At 47.7% G+C, this 16,542-nt stretch overlaps 1 protein-coding gene across 1 annotated transcript in view; it reads right to left on the bottom strand.

Moving 5' to 3' along the window:
* The window catches only part of LOC142255766 (formyl peptide receptor 2-like), a 34,158-nt gene extending 32,101 nt beyond the window's left edge, over positions 1 to 2,057 (bottom strand). The window contains exons 1-2 of the mRNA XM_075327214.1: positions 1,797 to 2,057; positions 1,450 to 1,556 (exon numbers count right to left, since the gene is read on the bottom strand). Of these exons, the coding sequence (XP_075183329.1) occupies positions 1,450 to 1,556; positions 1,797 to 2,057 (368 nt within the window). The remainder of the gene's footprint in view (positions 1 to 1,449; positions 1,557 to 1,796) is intronic.
* Between the last annotated feature and the right edge of the window lie 14,485 nt (positions 2,058 to 16,542).

Genomic DNA, 16,542 nt, shown 5'->3' with positions numbered 1-16,542 from the left:
AAGTTTTCAATTGGGTTAAGGTCAGGAGACTGACTAGGCCACTGCAACACCTTGATTTTTTCCCTTTTGAACTAGGCCTTGGTTTTCTTGGCTATGTGCTTTGGGTCGTTGTCTTGTTGGAAGATGAAATGACGACCCATCTTAAGATCCTTGATGGAGGAGCGGAGGTTCTTGGCCAAAATCTCCAGGTAGGCCGTGCTATCCATCTTCCCATGGATGCGGACCAGATGGCCAGGCCCCTTGGCTGAGAAACAGCCCCACAGCATGATGGTGCCACCACCATGCTTGACTGTAGGGATGGTATTCTTGGGGTCGTATGCAGTGCCATCCAGTCTCCAAACGTCACGTGTGTGGTTGGCACCAAAGATCTCGATGTTGGTCTCATCAGACCAGAGAACCTTGAACCAGTCTGTCTCAGAGTCCTCCAAGTGATCATGAGCAAACTGTAGATGAGCCTTGACATGACGCTTTGAAAGTAAAGGTACCTTACGGGCTCGTCTGGAACGGAGACCATTGCGGTGGAGTACGTTACTTATAGTATTGACTGAAACCAATGTCCCCACTGCCATGAGATCTTCCCGGAGCTCCTTCCTTGTTGTCCTTGGGTTAGCCTTGACTCTTCGGACAAGCCTGGCCTCGGCACAGGTGGAAACTTTCAAAGGCTGTCCAAGCCGTGGAAGGCTAACAGTAGTTCCATAAGCCTTCCACTTCCGGATGATGCTCCCAACAGTGGAGACAGGTAGGCCCAACTCCTTGGAAAGGGTTTTGTACCCCTTGCCAGCCTTGTGACCCTCCACGATCTTGTCTCTGATGGCCTTGGAATGCTCCTATATCTTTCCCATGTTGACCAAGTATGAGTGCTGTTCACAAGTTTGGGGAGGGTCTTAATTAGTCAGAAAAGGCTGGAGAAAGAGATAATTAATCCAAACATGTGAAGCTCATTGTTCTTTGTGCCTGAAATACTTCTTAATACTTTAGGGGAACCAAACAGAATTCTGGTGGTTTGAGGGGTTGAATAATAAATGACCCTCTGAATAAACTTTTCACAATTTAAAAAAAAAAAAAAAAAAAAAAAAAAATGAAATAACATTCTTTTTTGCTGCATTTCACACTTCCAGGCTGATCTACAGTCCAAATGTCACAATGCCAAGTTAATTCCGAATGTGTAAACCTGCTAAATCTGCAGGGGGTTGAATACTACTTGTAGGCACTGTATATTACACATCAGTAGAACGAGGATTTCTCGCATCTTCTCCTTCTCTGCACAGGTCATTAGGATGTTCACTTAAGGCTCTTTCTACCCTGGCGGGGATGGATCTGAAGAAACCTTGTCGGAAACCCGGTCCCATAAATACATAAATGATCGGATTCATGCAGCTGTTAAGACAAGCCAGGCTGGAAACAAGAATGTGTAGAATATGGAATAGAGGGAAAGGTATATAATAATACCTGAATATCAGTGGGAAGATGTAATATGGAAACCAGCAGATGAAGAAACACGATATAACAGCGGTGATGATCCTGGAGGATCTCTGAGATCTCTTACTTTTTCTAATCTTGTAGAAAATGGTGACATAAGTAATGACGATGATGAGAAAAGGGATCACACACATTATAATTAATCGGAGAAGCTGAACGGTGGGCTGTGACTCTGAAATATAATCATGAGAAAAAAGGTAATAAAATACACACCATTCATGTACCTCAGCTAAATAATATATATATATATATATGTAATACAATAAACCGGCTACAATGAGGCTCAGCCCCCAGATGATCGCTGCACAGATTCTCACCACATTACAGGTTCTATGGACTTTGGCCCAGAATGGCCACATGACGGACACCCAGCGGTCAATGCTCATGGCCGTCAGGAGGAGAACACTGGTGGTCATGTTTATATTAAACAGGAACATGTTCGCTAGGCAATATCCAGAACCCAGGGGGTTTGAGAAAAGAGTAGCCCACACAGCAATTCTCAGAGGTAGAGACGCACAGCACAGGAAGTCCGCGATGGCCAGGTGGAGGAACCACACGGCACTGATCGTCTTCTTCATCCTGAATCCGGCAATCCAGATGACTAATCCATTACCGATAATCCCGAGAGCAAAAACAATGCTATATAATGTGATTGACGTCTTCTGTATAAGTAACGCATAATAAATAAGGGTGTAGAAAATGTCAGAAGACCTGAGGAGACAGGATGGGGTAAATGTTAGGAATATGAACAATTTATATTTTCATAAATGTCGGCCTTGCCGGTCGGTTTTGGCTGGGAGAGTAGAGGGGCAGATTTCCCCGGTCCGGTCTTCCAGTAACCGTTCGGGGTCATACATCCACCAGGTGCCTCAGCCGCACTGTACCATGATTATAATCACTTCTGGCCTGATCACAATCTGTAATGTGCGGCTGTGCTGAGACCGCAGGGGGTGTGATACAAGGTACAGCAATGCTGAAGCAGCCAGCAGCCGTGACCCTGCCCCAGCGGAGCTGCACCTTTACATTACCGGTCACATGAGGAGGAGCAGGATGTGAAAACACAGAGGAACACTGAGGAAACATATGTGGAGTATACACTACATATGAAGTCTATAGACTAAAGGCCACTTTACATGCTACGATTTATCTGACGATCTCAGTAGCGATGTGACACACCCAGATCGTAGTTACGATTTGCCGAGATCGCACATAGGTAGTTTATTAGCGGTCACACGTACACATCTCACCAACGACGCAACAGCGATCAGCGATATATTGTTTGACCAAGGCGGTCGCGTGGATGTTGTTCGTCGTTGGCAGGGTGTCAAACGTAGCAATATCTCTGCTGCGATCCAAACGACGACCAATATTTTGAAACTGAACGACGTGCGATCAACGATTTTCAACCTATTTGCGATTGTTCGGAGTCGCACGTAGGTGTCACACGCAACGACGTCACTAACGATGCCGGATGTGCGTCACAGAATCCGTGACCCCGACGACATATCGTCAGATAAATCGTAGCATGTAACGCCGCCTTTAGGAGTACTATATTACACATAAAAGCTGTAATCAGGGGGTGGGAGACGTGTACTGCATATGGGGGCTGTATATAGGGTGTGATGAGGTCTGTGCTGCATATAGAGGCTGTATACTGAGGCTGAGGCATGTACTGAATATGGAGGCTGTATACTGAAGCTGAGGCTTGTACTGAATATGGAGTCTGTATACTGAGGTTGAGGCCTGTACTGAATATGGAGGTTGTATACAGAGACAGGCATGTACTGCATATGGAGGCTGTATATAGAGGCTGGGGCCTGTACTGCATATGGAAGAAAAGACTGATGGCACATCTTATCTTTCTAATGTGAACAGGTGCAAACTGAATATGAAATATAGTAACAAAAAGGTGACAGTTGCACTCTGCAGTGCTAAGATATGTGGAACAATAAATATAGGAATATAGACCTGCATTACTGCTATGAAAAAAACATGTAAGAATTGAGATACATAGCACACAAAACTGGCCAGATTTTATGTGAGCCCAATAGCCAGCGGCAAGGTGACCTCATTTTTGTTGGGTCCCTATCAAACTAATGCCTCTGTTTGGGCTAAAGAAACCCCTACAATTTTTGGGCGGACAGGAATCTGGAAATGGAGAATTAAAATTGCCTGAGGCTGAAGAGCAGGAGTGCTCAATCAGAAGACATAACCCTGTAATCTAAGAAAAAGACTGATGGCACATCCACACCACAAAAATGAGGTCGCCATGCTGCTGGCTGTTTATTGTTCCACATATCTTAGCACTACAGAGTGCAGCTGTCTCTTTTTTGTACTGCATATGGAGGTAGTGTATAGAGGTGCTGTGGAGTGATGTACTGCAGGGGAAGATTCTATCCAGAGGGGGCTGAAAGGAGTAAATCTGCAGTTATTTCTCAATTTTTCAGTTGCGGCCATGCTGGAGGATGCTTCTTTATTCTTCTTGATGGGGCGCAGCACTTGTGGGTTGAGTGACTCCATTGTCCTTGGCTGTGACACAGGGTGAATTGATCGCTCATACAGATACTCAGGTTGTTCAGCGCTGCTGTCAGGCAGCCTCTTGTTTGTGCATATAGTTGTGTCACACTGGCAGCCGCGCTCACCTGGTTGCGGTTGGAATAGGTCAATTTATTTAGGTAAAAATGTATATGTGGGTATCAGGGCTGTGGAGTCGGAGTCGTGGAGTCGGAGTCGGTGTTGGTATAAAATGGACCGACTCCGACTCCTGAAATATATAATAAATTGGGTACAGTAGTTAAATGCAGAATGTGCTGAATATTTTGTCATAGGATTTTGGGAAAGTTATGAAATGTCCTATAAATGACTGTTCTATTCTTGATCTAGGGCTACATTCACACACACAGCGTTTTTGCTCCGTTTTTTTGAGGATACGTTTTTCAGCTGAAGCAGATCAGCTTTTTAAAAAACCACATCACCTGAAAGGTTTCTGAGCTCATAAATAATGCTTTCAATAGCAAAAGCAGATTAGAAAAATGCCACAAACTGACTGCTCATTCTTTGTGAGGATCCGTTTCAGCCCAAAAATGGATCTTCACAAAACAATGCTTCTAATATGATAAGTACAATTAAACTGATGAATGAATGTAATGAGCAACAGCTAGAAGAAAATTTAAGATTCAGTATGTTTGAGATGGAGCCACAGTGCTGTTCATGTAACTGAGGAACAAACAGATATTACAACAGGACAGCAAAATTATACTTTAGGATTAGATGATCTTGTTGAAGCTGCTTCAAAACACTTTCATATTCATCCCATGCGCTGTGTTGTGCACACGCTGCAGCTGGCAATAAGAGATAGTCTGCAAGAGGGACATGCTGGAAATCTGATTGGAAAAGTGAGGAAATTGGTTATTGCCGCCAAAACCCCTAAAATTGATTCCATTTTGAAGAGACGTGCTGGGAAAGGGGCAGTTTTCGATCAAGCCACTTGGTAGGGAAACAGTTATGTAATGATTGAGCGATTGCTTGAACTAAAACCGTTTCTTATAGGTATGGAGAACCCTCAGGTAACACTAAATGAAGGTCAATGGACACAGGTGGCTGAATTGAAGTGATTACTTAATCACACATTTACCTTGACTAAAAAAATTACAAGCTGAGGATTTAACTCCTGGCATTTTCATAAGGGAGTGGAAGAACTTGCTATTTTGCCTGTCCCAAAGAGGAGGTTTAATCGCAGATGGCATTTCTGCTTCAATGAAATGGAGAGAGACACAGCTATTGGAAAATAAAATTCTTCTGGCAGCTGTTTATGTGGACTCAAGTCATCGTATACTGTTTGATGATCAACAGCTTACAAAAGGAAAAGAAGCTCGGACTGAGGTAGCAGTTTGGATGTGTGGCCTACAGGACTGCCAGGCGCAAGAGGACTTGGGTCCTGACATTGCTACTGCTGCCATACCTTCATCCTCATCAGATGAGGAGTTTAACTTTGACAAGTGTTTGGAAGACATGGAGCAGGCAAAGCGTTGCCGCAAGGAAAAATATTTCACTCCATCTCCTATAGCAAGCATATTGACCATATTTCAGCAACATTTTTCATTTGCTTGAGAGGTGCTGTCATGCTCCCTAGTGAGGGCCTACTGCGCCCCAGGCCAGGCTTACCTCGGAGGAGCGCGAGGTAAGTACCGGGTATTCACCAGAGCTTCTGATGGGGAGGTTGGACTTGGCTTCCAGTAGGCACAAAGTACCACCCTGGGATAGTCCCTGGTAGTAGTAGCTGACCCCAGTGGTCAGGAAGAAATGAACAGGCTTGTAATTGGATAGGCCAGGAGAGAGAAGCAAGACAGGTAGGATGGCAGGAACAGACTGTATGGCAGGTACTGGTACACAGGATGAACAATACTGGCAGGATAGCAGATACTGGCAAACAGGACAGCAGGTACTGGCTGGTTCTCAGGTGCAAAAACACAAAAATAAGGAACTGACAATATTTCTAAAAACACAGGACTGATTAGAACCAACATTTTACAGGCACCTCTCAGAAGGGGAGGGCGCCTAAAATACACTGAGTCTACCAGCAATAGGCTGAGGAAGACTATAGGTGTGAGTGTGCTGGCCATTTAAGAGGCAGGGTGCACGCATGCCCTACAGGACATTAGAGGAGGCGTGTGCAGGTCCTGACATGCAGAGCAGAAGCAGCAGAGAGGTCATGGTGGTGAGCCAGAAGAGAAGGCACACGTGTGTGGCCGTTGTGGTGAATGTGTAGGTGAATGTGCTCGGTGCAGGAAGTAGAGCAGGGCAGAGACATCGGCGTTACCGGAGCATTTTTATTCTGACCTCCTCAGTCAATACTTTGTAAAACCACCTTTTGCTGCAATAACTGTTGCAAGTCTTTGCACATCTGGAGGCTGAAATTGTTGCCCCTTTTTCTTTGCACACGAGCTCTCGCTCAGTGAGATTGGATGGAGACATCTGTGAACAGAAATTTTCAAGTCTTGTCACAGATTCTCAGTGAGACTTCAGACTGGACAGTGTCTGACCCGTTCACACACATGAATACTGTAAGCTTTGACCTAAATCATCCATTCTGGCTCTCCAGGATGTTTAGGGTCATTGTCCTGCTGGAAGGTTATCCTATGTCCCAGTTTCAAGTCTTTTGCAGCTTTTAACAGGTTTTCCTCTAGGATTGCTCTGTATTCAGCTTGATCCATCTTCCTGTCAAATCTAACCAGCTTCTCTGTCCCTGCTGAAGAAAAGTCTCCCCACAGCATGTTGCTGCCACCACCATGTGTGACTGTGGGGATGGTGTTTTTAGGGTGATGTGCAGTTAGTTTTCTGCAACACATAGCATTTTGTAATTACCCCAATAGTTCTACTTTGGTCTCATCTGACCAGAGCACCTTCATCCACTTATTATCTGTGTCTCCTATATGTTTTTTTTGCAAACTGCAAGTGAGATTTCTTCATACACACTCTCCCGTGGAAATAATGTGGGGAGAGCTGCTTTAGAAGGGATAGTGTATTAGTTTGTCTTCATAGGCATAAAGGCAGAGATTATTTACTTACATTTCTTGCTGCTGCAAAGTAAAACCAAAAGTCCTTATCATGGCTAATTCTATTCTATTTCCTATTAATAAGGCTCTTAGTTGCAAATAGTGTAGGGTGAGTTGCTGGAGAATTGAAAGTTTGTCATTAGTGGCATATAGACAGGGGTTTATTGTCTAAAGGCCCCATCAAACGCTACAATATATCTAACGATATGTCGTCGGTAGAGATGAGCGAACCGGTCCCGGTTCGGCTCGAGGTCGGTTCGCCGAACGGAGGTCCCGTTCGAGTTCGGCTCGACGAACGTTCGACGAACCGAATTCGAACTGCATAGGAAACAATGGCAGGCAATCACAAACACAGAAAAACACCTAGAAAACACCCTCAAAGGTGTCCAAAAGGTGACAAACAACTCACAACACATGGGAAAGTGACAAGGACATATACTCATGCGAAAACAAAAGACCTGGACAAGGAAAAAGAGGAGGACACACAGATATATGAGTATATGCAAGGAAACATCGATTCCATTATTGTGCAACTTGAGCCCTGCTCATTTTAGGCTTCCAATCTGGATAAATTGCCTGAGCTCGCCAGGTACGCCTTGGGGATCTTCTCGTGTCCTGCAGCCAGCGTTCTCTCGGAACCTGTCTTCAGGGCTGCTGGGGGTCTGCTGGCAGATAAGCACACGTGTCTGTCCACTGACAATGTGGACATGGCTCTCAGAGGACTTTTCTTCCCCTGGGTCAGCCAGGGGACGGGAAAGGCACGCGTATTTTTGAGAGTGCTTCATGCAAAGCATCTTTTACTTTTTCAAAAGGGGGGTCAACCGATGCCAGTCAAGTGGGGTGTGTGTGGCCCAGTTAGTGGCAACGAGGGAGACTGTGGTTGGAGTCCCCTCGCTGTGTTTCTAAAAGAACCAAGATGAACAAGTCATGGCTCTCAGAGGACTTTTCTTCCCCTGGGTCAGCCAGGGGACGGGAAAGGCACGCGTATTTTTGAGAGTGCTTCATGCAAAGCATCTTTTTCTTTTTCAAAAGGGGGCTCAACCGATGCCAGTCAAGTGGGGTGTGTGTGGCCCAATTAGTGGCAACGAGTGTGACTGTGGTTGGAGTCCCCTCGCTGTGTTTCTAAAAGAACCAAAATGAACAAATCATGGCTCTCAGAGGACTTTTCTTCCCCTGGGTCAGCCAGGGGACGGGAAAGGCACGCGTATTTTTGAGAGTGCTTAATGCAAAGCATCTTTTTCTTTTACAAAAGGGGGCTCAACCGATGCCAGTCAAGTGGGGTGTGTGTGGCCCAGTTAGTGGCAACGAGGGAGACTGTGGTTGGAGTCCCCTTGCTGTGTTTCTAAAAGAACCAAGATGAACAAGTCATGGCTCTCAGAGGACTTTTCTTCCCCTGGGTCAGCCAGGGGACGGGAAAGGCACGCGTATTTTTGAGAGTGCTTCATGCAAAGCAACTTTTTCATTTTGAAAAGGGGCATCAACTGATGTCAGTCAAGTGGGGTGTGTGTGGCCCAATTAGTGGCAACGAGGGAGACTGTGGTTGGAGTCCCCTCGCTGTGTTTCTAAAAGAACCAAGATGAACAAGTCATGGCTCTCAGAGGACTTTTCTTCCCCTGGGTCAGCCAGGGGACGGGAAAGGCACGCGTATTTTTGAGAGTGCTTCATGCAAAGCATCTTTTTCTTTTTCAAAAGGGGGCTCAACCGATGCCAGTCAAGTGGGGTGTGTGTGGCCCAGTTAGTGGCAACGAGGGAGACTGTGGTTGGAGTCCCCTCGCTGTGTTTCTAAAAGAACCAAGATGAACAAGTCATGGCTCTCAGAGGACTTTTCTTCCCCTGGGTCAGCCAGGGGACGGGAAAGGCACGCGTATTTTTGAGAGTGCTTCATGCAAAGCATCTTTTTCTTTTTCAAAAGGGGCATCAACCGATGCCAGTCAAGTGGGGTGTGTGTGGCCCAGTTAGTGGCAACGAGGGAGACTGTGGTTGGAGTCCCCTCGCTGTGTTTCTAAAAGAACCAAGATGAACAAGTCATGGCTCTCAGAGGACTTTTCTTCCCCTGGGTCAGCCAGGGGACGGGAAAGGCACGCGTATTTTTGAGAGTGCTTCATGCAAAGCATCTTTTTCTTTTTCAAAAGGGGGCTCAACCGATGCCAGTCAAGTGGGGTGTGTGTGGCCCAGTTAGTGGCAACGAGGGAGACTGTGGTTGGAGTCCCCTCGCTGTGTTTCTAAAAGAACCAAGATGAACAAGTCATGGCTCTCAGAGGACTTTTCTTCCCCTGGGTCAGCCAGGGGACGGGAAAGGCACGCGTATTTTTGAGAGTGCTTCATGCAAAGCATCTTTTTCATTTTGAAAAGGGGCATCAACTGATGTCAGTCAAGTGGGGTGTATGTGGCCCAATTAGTGGCAACGAGTGTGACTGTGGTTGGAGTCCCCTCGCTGTGTTTCTAAAAGAACCAAAATGAACAAATCATGGCTCTCAGAGGACTTTTCTTCCCCTGGGTCAGCCAGGGGATGGGAAAGGCACGCGTATTTTTGAGAGTGCTTCATGCAAAGCATCTTTTTCTTTTTCAAAAGGGGGCTCAACCGATGCCAGTCAAGTGGGGTGTGTGTGGCCCAGTTAGTGGCAACGAGGGAGACTGTGGTTGGAGTCCCCTCGCTGTGTTTCTAAAAGAACCAAGATGAACAAGTCATGGCTCTCAGAGGACTTTTCTTCCCCTGGGTCAGCCAGGGGACGGGAAAGGCACGCGTATTTTTGAGAGTGCTTCATGCAAAGCATCTTTTTCTTTTTCAAAAGGGGGCTCAACCGATGCCAGTCAAGTGGGGTGTGTGTGGCCCAGTTAGTGGCAACGAGGGAGACTGTGGTTGGAGTCCCCTCGCTGTGTTTCTAAAAGAACCAAGATGAACAAGTCATGGCTCTCAGAGGACTTTTCTTCCCCTGGGTCAGCCAGGGGACGGGAAAGGCACGCGTATTTTTGAGAGTGCTTCATGCAAAGCATCTTTTTCTTTTTCAAAAGGGGGCTCAACCGATGCCAGTCAAGTGGGGTGTGTGTGGCCCAGTTAGTGGCAACGAGGGAGACTGTGGTTGGAGTCCCCTCGCTGTGTTTCTAAAAGAACCAAGATGAACAAGTCATGGCTCTCAGAGGACTTTTCTTCCCCTGGGTCAGCCAGGGTACGGGAAAGGCACGCGTATTTTTGAGTGCTTCATGCAAAGCATCTTTTTCTTTTTCAAAAGGGGGCTCAACCGATGCCAGTCAAGTGGGGTGTGTGTGGCCCAGTTAGTGGCAACGAGGGAGACTGTGGTTGGAGTCCCCTCGCTGTGTTTCTAAAAGAACCAAGATGAACAAGTCATGGCTCTCAGAGGACTTTTCTTCCCCTGGGTCAGCCAGGGGACGGGAAAGGCACGCGTATTTTTGAGAGTGCTTCATGCAAAGCATCTTTTTCTTTTTCAAAAGGGGGCTCAACCGATGCCAGTCAAGTGGGGTGTGTGTGGCCCAGTTAGTGGCAACGAGGGAGACTGTGGTTGGAGTCCCCTCGCTGTGTTTCTAAAAGAACCAAGATGAACAAGTCATGGCTCTCAGAGGACTTTTCTTCCCCTGGGTAAGCCAGGGGACGGGAAAGGCACGCGTATTTTTGAGAGTGCTTCATGCAAAGCATCTTTTTCATTTTGAAAAGGGGCATCAACTGATGTCAGTCAAGTGGGGTGTGTGTGGCCCAATTAGTGGCAACGAGGGAGACTGTGGTTGGAGTCCCCTCGCTGTGTTTCTAAAAGAACCAAAATGAACAAATCATGGCTCTCAGAGGACTTTTCTTCCCCTGGGTCAGCCAGGGGATGGGAAAGGCACGCGTATTTTTGAGAGTGCTTCATGCAAAGCATCTTTTTCTTTTTCAAAAGGGGGCTCAACCGATGCCAGTCAAGTGGGGTGTGTGTGGCCCAGTTAGTGGCAACGAGGGAGACTGTGGTTGGAGTCCCCTCGCTGTGTTTCTAAAAGAACCAAGATGAACAAGTCATGGCTCTCAGAGGACTTTTCTTCCCCTGGGTCAGCCAGGGGACGGGAAAGGCACGTGTATTTTTGAGAGTGCTTCATGCAAAGCATCTTTTTCATTTTGAAAAGGGGCATCAACTGATGTCAGTCAAGTGGGGTGTGTGTGGCCCAATTAGTGGCAACGAGTGAGACCGTGGTTGAAGTCCCCTCGCTGTGTTTCTAAAAGAACCAAGATGAACAAGTCATGGCTCTCAGAGGACTTTTCTTCCCCTGGGTCAGCCAGGGGACAGGAAAGGCACGCGTATTTTTGAGAGTGCTTCATGCAAAGCATCTTTTTCTTTTTCAAAAGGGGGCTCAACCGATGCCAGTCAAGTGGGGTGTGTGTGGCCCAGTTAGTGGCAACGAGGTAGACTGTGGTTGGAGTCCCCTCGCTGTGTTTCTAAAAGAACCAAGATGAACAAGTCATGGCTCTCAGAGGACTTTTCTTCCCCTGGGTCAGCCAGGGGACGGGAAAGGCACGCGTATTTTTGAGAGTGCTTCATGCAAAGCATCTTTTTCTTTTACAAAAGGGGGCTCAACCGATGCCAGTCAAGTGGGGTGTGTGTGGCCCAGTTAGTGGCAACGAGGGAGACTGTGGTTGGAGTCCCCTTGCTGTGTTTCTAAAAGAACCAAGATGAACAAGTCATGGCTCTCAGAGGACTTTTCTTCCCCCGGGTCAGCCAGGCGACGGGAAAGGCACGCGTATTTTTGAGAGTGCTTCATGCAAAGCATCTTTTTCATTTTGAAAAGGGGCATCAACTGATGTCAGTCAAGTGGGGGGTGTGTGGCCCAGTTAGTGGCAACGAGGGAGACTGTGGTTGGAGTCCCCTCGCTGTGTTTCTAAAAGAACCAAGATGAACAAGTCATGGCTCTCAGAGGACTTTTCTTCCCCTGGGTCAGCCAGGGGACGGGAAAGGCACGCGTATTTTTGAGAGTGCTTCATGCAAAGCATCTTTTTCATTTTGAAAAGGGGCATCAACTGATGTCAGTCAAGTGGGGTGTGTGTGGCCCAATTAGTGGCAACGAGTGAGACTGTGGTTGGAGTCCCCTCGCTGTGTTTCTAAAAGAACCAAAATGAACAAATCATGGCTCTCAGAGGACTTTTCTTCCCCTGGGTCAGCCAGGGGACGGGAAAGGCACGCGTATTTTTGAGAGTGCTTCATGCAAAGCATCTTTTTCTTTTTCAAAAGGGGGGTCAACCGATGCCAGTCAAGTGGGGTGTGTGTGGCCCAGTTAGTGGCAACGAGGGAGACTGTGGTTGGAGTCCCCTCGCTGTGTTTCTAAAAGAACCAAGATGAACAAGTCATGGCTCTCAGAGGACTTTTCTTCCCCTGGGTCAGCCAGGGGACGGGAAAGGCACGCGTATTTTTGAGAGTGCTTCATGCAAAGCATCTTTTTCTTTTTCAAAAGGGGGCTCAACCGATGCCAGTCAAGTGGGGTGTGTGTGGCCCAGTTAGTGGCAACGAGGGAGACTGTGGTTGGAGTCCCCTCGCTGTGTTTCTAAAAGAACCAAGATGAATAAGTCATGGCTCTCAGAGGACTTTTCTTCCCCTGGGTCAGCCAGGGGATGGGAAAGGCACGCGTATTTTTGAGAGTGCTTCATGCAAAGCATCTTTTTCATTTTGAAAAGGGGCATCAACTGATGTCAGTCAAGTGGGGTGTGTGTGGCCCAATTAGTGGCAACGAGGGAGACTGTGGTTGGAGTCCCCTCGCTGTGTTTCTAAAAGAACCAAGATGAACAAGTCATGGCTCTCAGAGGACTTTTCTTCCCCTGGGTCAGCCAGGGGACGGGAAAGGCACGCGTATTTTTGAGAGTGCTTCATGCAAAGCATCTTTTTCAAAAGGGGGCTCAACCGATGCCAGTCAAGTGGGGTGTGTGTGGCCCAGTTAGTGGCAACGAGGGAGACTGTGGTTGGAGTCCCCACGCTGTGTTTCTAAAAGAACCAAGATGAACAAGTCATGGCTCTCAGAGGACTTTTCTTCCCCTGGGTTAGCCAGGGGACGGGAAAGGCACGCGTATTTTTGAGAGTGCTTCATGCAAAGCATCTTTTTCATTTTGAAAAGGGGCATCAACTGATGTCAGTCAAGTGGGGTGTGTGTGGCCCAATTAGTGGCAACGAGTGAGACTGTGGTTGGGGTCCCCTCGCTGTGTTTCTAAAAGAACCAAAATTAACAAATCATGGCTCTCAGAGGACTTTTCTTCCCCTGGGTCAGCCAGGGGACGGGAAAGACACGCGTATTTTTGAGAGTGCTTCATGCAAAGCATCTTTTTCATTTTGAAAAGGGGCATCAACTGATGTCAGTCAAGTGGGGTGTGTGTGGCCCAATTAGTGGCAACGAGTGAGACTGTGGTTGGAGTCCCCTCGCTGTGTTTCTAAAAGAACCAAAATGAACAAATCATGGCTCTCAGAGGACTTTTCTTCCCCTGGGTCAGCCAGAGGACGGGAAAGGCACGCGTATTTTTGAGAGTGCTTCATGCAAAGCATCTTTTTCTTTTTCAAAAGGGGGCTCAACCGATGCCAGTCAAGTGGGGTGTGTGTGGCCCAGTTAGTGGCAACGAGGGAGACTGTGGTTGGAGTCCCCTCGCTGTGTTTCTAAAAGAACCAAGATGAACAAGTCATGGCTCTCAGAGGACTTTTCTTCCCCTGGGTCAGCCAGGGGACGGGAAAGGCACGCGTATTTTTGAGAGTGCTTCATGCAAAGCATCTTTTTCTTTTACAAAAGGGGGCTCAACCGATGCCAGTCAAGTGGGGTGTGTGTGGCCCAGTTAGTGGCAACGAGGGAGACTGTGGTTGGAGTCCCCTTGCTGTGTTTCTAAAAGAACCAAGATGAACAAGTCATGGCTCTCAGAGGACTTTTCTTCCCCCGGGTCAGCCAGGCGACGGGAAAGGCACGCGTATTTTTGAGAGTGCTTCATGCAAAGCATCTTTTTCATTTTGAAAAGGGGCATCAACTGATGTCAGTCAAGTGGGGTGTGTGTGGCCCAGTTAGTGGCAACGAGGGAGACTGTGGTTGGAGTCCCCTCGCTGTGTTTCTAAAAGAACCAAGATGAACAAGTCATGGCTCTCAGAGGACTTTTCTTCCCCTGGGTCAGCCAGGGGACGGGAAAGGCACGCGTATTTTTGAGAGTGCTTCATGCAAAGCATCTTTTTCATTTTGAAAAGGGGCATCAACTGATGTCAGTCAAGTGGGGTGTGTGTGGCCCAATTAGTGGCAACGAGTGAGACTGTGGTTGGAGTCCCCTCGCTGTGTTTCTAAAAGAACCAAAATGAACAAATCATGGCTCTCAGAGGACTTTTCTTCCCCTGGGTCAGCCAGGGGACGGGAAAGGCACGCGTATTTTTGAGAGTGCTTCATGCAAAGCATCTTTTTCTTTTTCAAAAGGGGGGTCAACCGATGCCAGTCAAGTGGGGTGTGTGTGGCCCAGTTAGTGGCAACGAGGGAGACTGTGGTTGGAGTCCCCTCGCTGTGTTTCTAAAAGAACCAAGATGAACAAGTCATGGCTCTCAGAGGACTTTTCTTCCCCTGGGTCAGCCAGGGGACGGGAAAGGCACGCGTATTTTTGAGAGTGCTTCATGCAAAGCATCTTTTTCTTTTTCAAAAGGGGGCTCAACCGATGCCAGTCAAGTGGGGTGTGTGTGGCCCAGTTAGTGGCAACGAGGGAGACTGTGGTTGGAGTCCCCTCGCTGTGTTTCTAAAAGAACCAAGATGAATAAGTCATGGCTCTCAGAGGACTTTTCTTCCCCTGGGTCAGCCAGGGGATGGGAAAGGCACGCGTATTTTTGAGAGTGCTTCATGCAAAGCATCTTTTTCATTTTGAAAAGGGGCATCAACTGATGTCAGTCAAGTGGGGTGTGTGTGGCCCAATTAGTGGCAACGAGGGAGACTGTGGTTGGAGTCCCCTCGCTGTGTTTCTAAAAGAACCAAGATGAACAAGTCATGGCTCTCAGAGGACTTTTCTTCCCCTGGGTCAGCCAGGGGACGGGAAAGGCACGCGTATTTTTGAGAGTGCTTCATGCAAAGCATCTTTTTCAAAAGGGGGCTCAACCGATGCCAGTCAAGTGGGGTGTGTGTGGCCCAGTTAGTGGCAACGAGGGAGACTGTGGTTGGAGTCCCCACGCTGTGTTTCTAAAAGAACCAAGATGAACAAGTCATGGCTCTCAGAGGACTTTTCTTCCCCTGGGTTAGCCAGGGGACGGGAAAGGCACGCGTATTTTTGAGAGTGCTTCATGCAAAGCATCTTTTTCATTTTGAAAAGGGGCATCAACTGATGTCAGTCAAGTGGGGTGTGTGTGGCCCAATTAGTGGCAACGAGTGAGACTGTGGTTGGGGTCCCCTCGCTGTGTTTCTAAAAGAACCAAAATTAACAAATCATGGCTCTCAGAGGACTTTTCTTCCCCTGGGTCAGCCAGGGGACGGGAAAGACACGCGTATTTTTGAGAGTGCTTCATGCAAAGCATCTTTTTCATTTTGAAAAGGGGCATCAACTGATGTCAGTCAAGTGGGGTGTGTGTGGCCCAATTAGTGGCAACGAGTGAGACTGTGGTTGGAGTCCCCTCGCTGTGTTTCTAAAAGAACCAAAATGAACAAATCATGGCTCTCAGAGGACTTTTCTTCCCCTGGGTCAGCCAGAGGACGGGAAAGGCACGCGTATTTTTGAGAGTGCTTCATGCAAAGCATCTTTTTCTTTTTCAAAAGGGGGCTCAACCGATGCCAGTCAAGTGGGGTGTGTGTGGCCCAGTTAGTGGCAACGAGGGAGACTGTGGTTGGAGTCCCCTCGCTGTGTTTCTAAAAGAACCAAGATGAACAAGTCATGGCTCTCAGAGGACTTTTCTTCCCCTGGGTCAGCCAGGGGACGGGAAAGGCACGCGTATTTTTGAGAGTGCTTCATGCAAAGCATCTTTTTCTTTTTCAAAAGGGGGCTCAACCGATGCCAGTCAAGTGGGGTGTGTGTGGCCCAGTTAGTGGCAACGAGGGAGACTGTGGTTGGAGTCCCCTCGCTGTGTTTCTAAAAGAACCAAGATGAACAAGTCATGGCTCTCAGAGGACTTTTCTTCCCCTGGGTCAGCCAGGGGACGGGAAAGGCACGCGTATTTTTGAGAGTGCTTCATGCAAAGCATCTTTTTCAAAAGGGGGGTCAACCGATGCCAGTCAAGTGGGGTGTGTGTGGCCCAGTTAGTGGAAACGAGGGAGACTGTGGTTGGAGTCCCCGCGCTGTGTTTTACATGCTTTTAGTAGGGCATGACATGGCTTAGAGGTTGACTTTCAGCATCTGGAAACTGTTGGCTACCAAAATGCTGCCTTTTCAACATTTTTAACCGAGGATTTTCGAGACCTTATGCCCATCGCAGTGCCCCAAGAGCCGATGCCCAGGCGCCACTCCTTCTCCAACAAAGGCGTGCACGCGCTACACCAGCATGTCGCACTAAACATCACTGATTCCTTGAGAAACTCTGTGTGACAGGGTGCTTTTCACCACAGATAATTG

This window comes from Anomaloglossus baeobatrachus, chromosome 11 (assembly GCF_048569485.1).
Source record: "Anomaloglossus baeobatrachus isolate aAnoBae1 chromosome 11, aAnoBae1.hap1, whole genome shotgun sequence".
Lineage (NCBI taxonomy): Eukaryota > Metazoa > Chordata > Amphibia > Anura > Aromobatidae > Anomaloglossus > Anomaloglossus baeobatrachus.
Note: the sequence above shows the minus strand (reverse complement) of the source record. Positions and strands in the feature narration are given on the sequence as shown.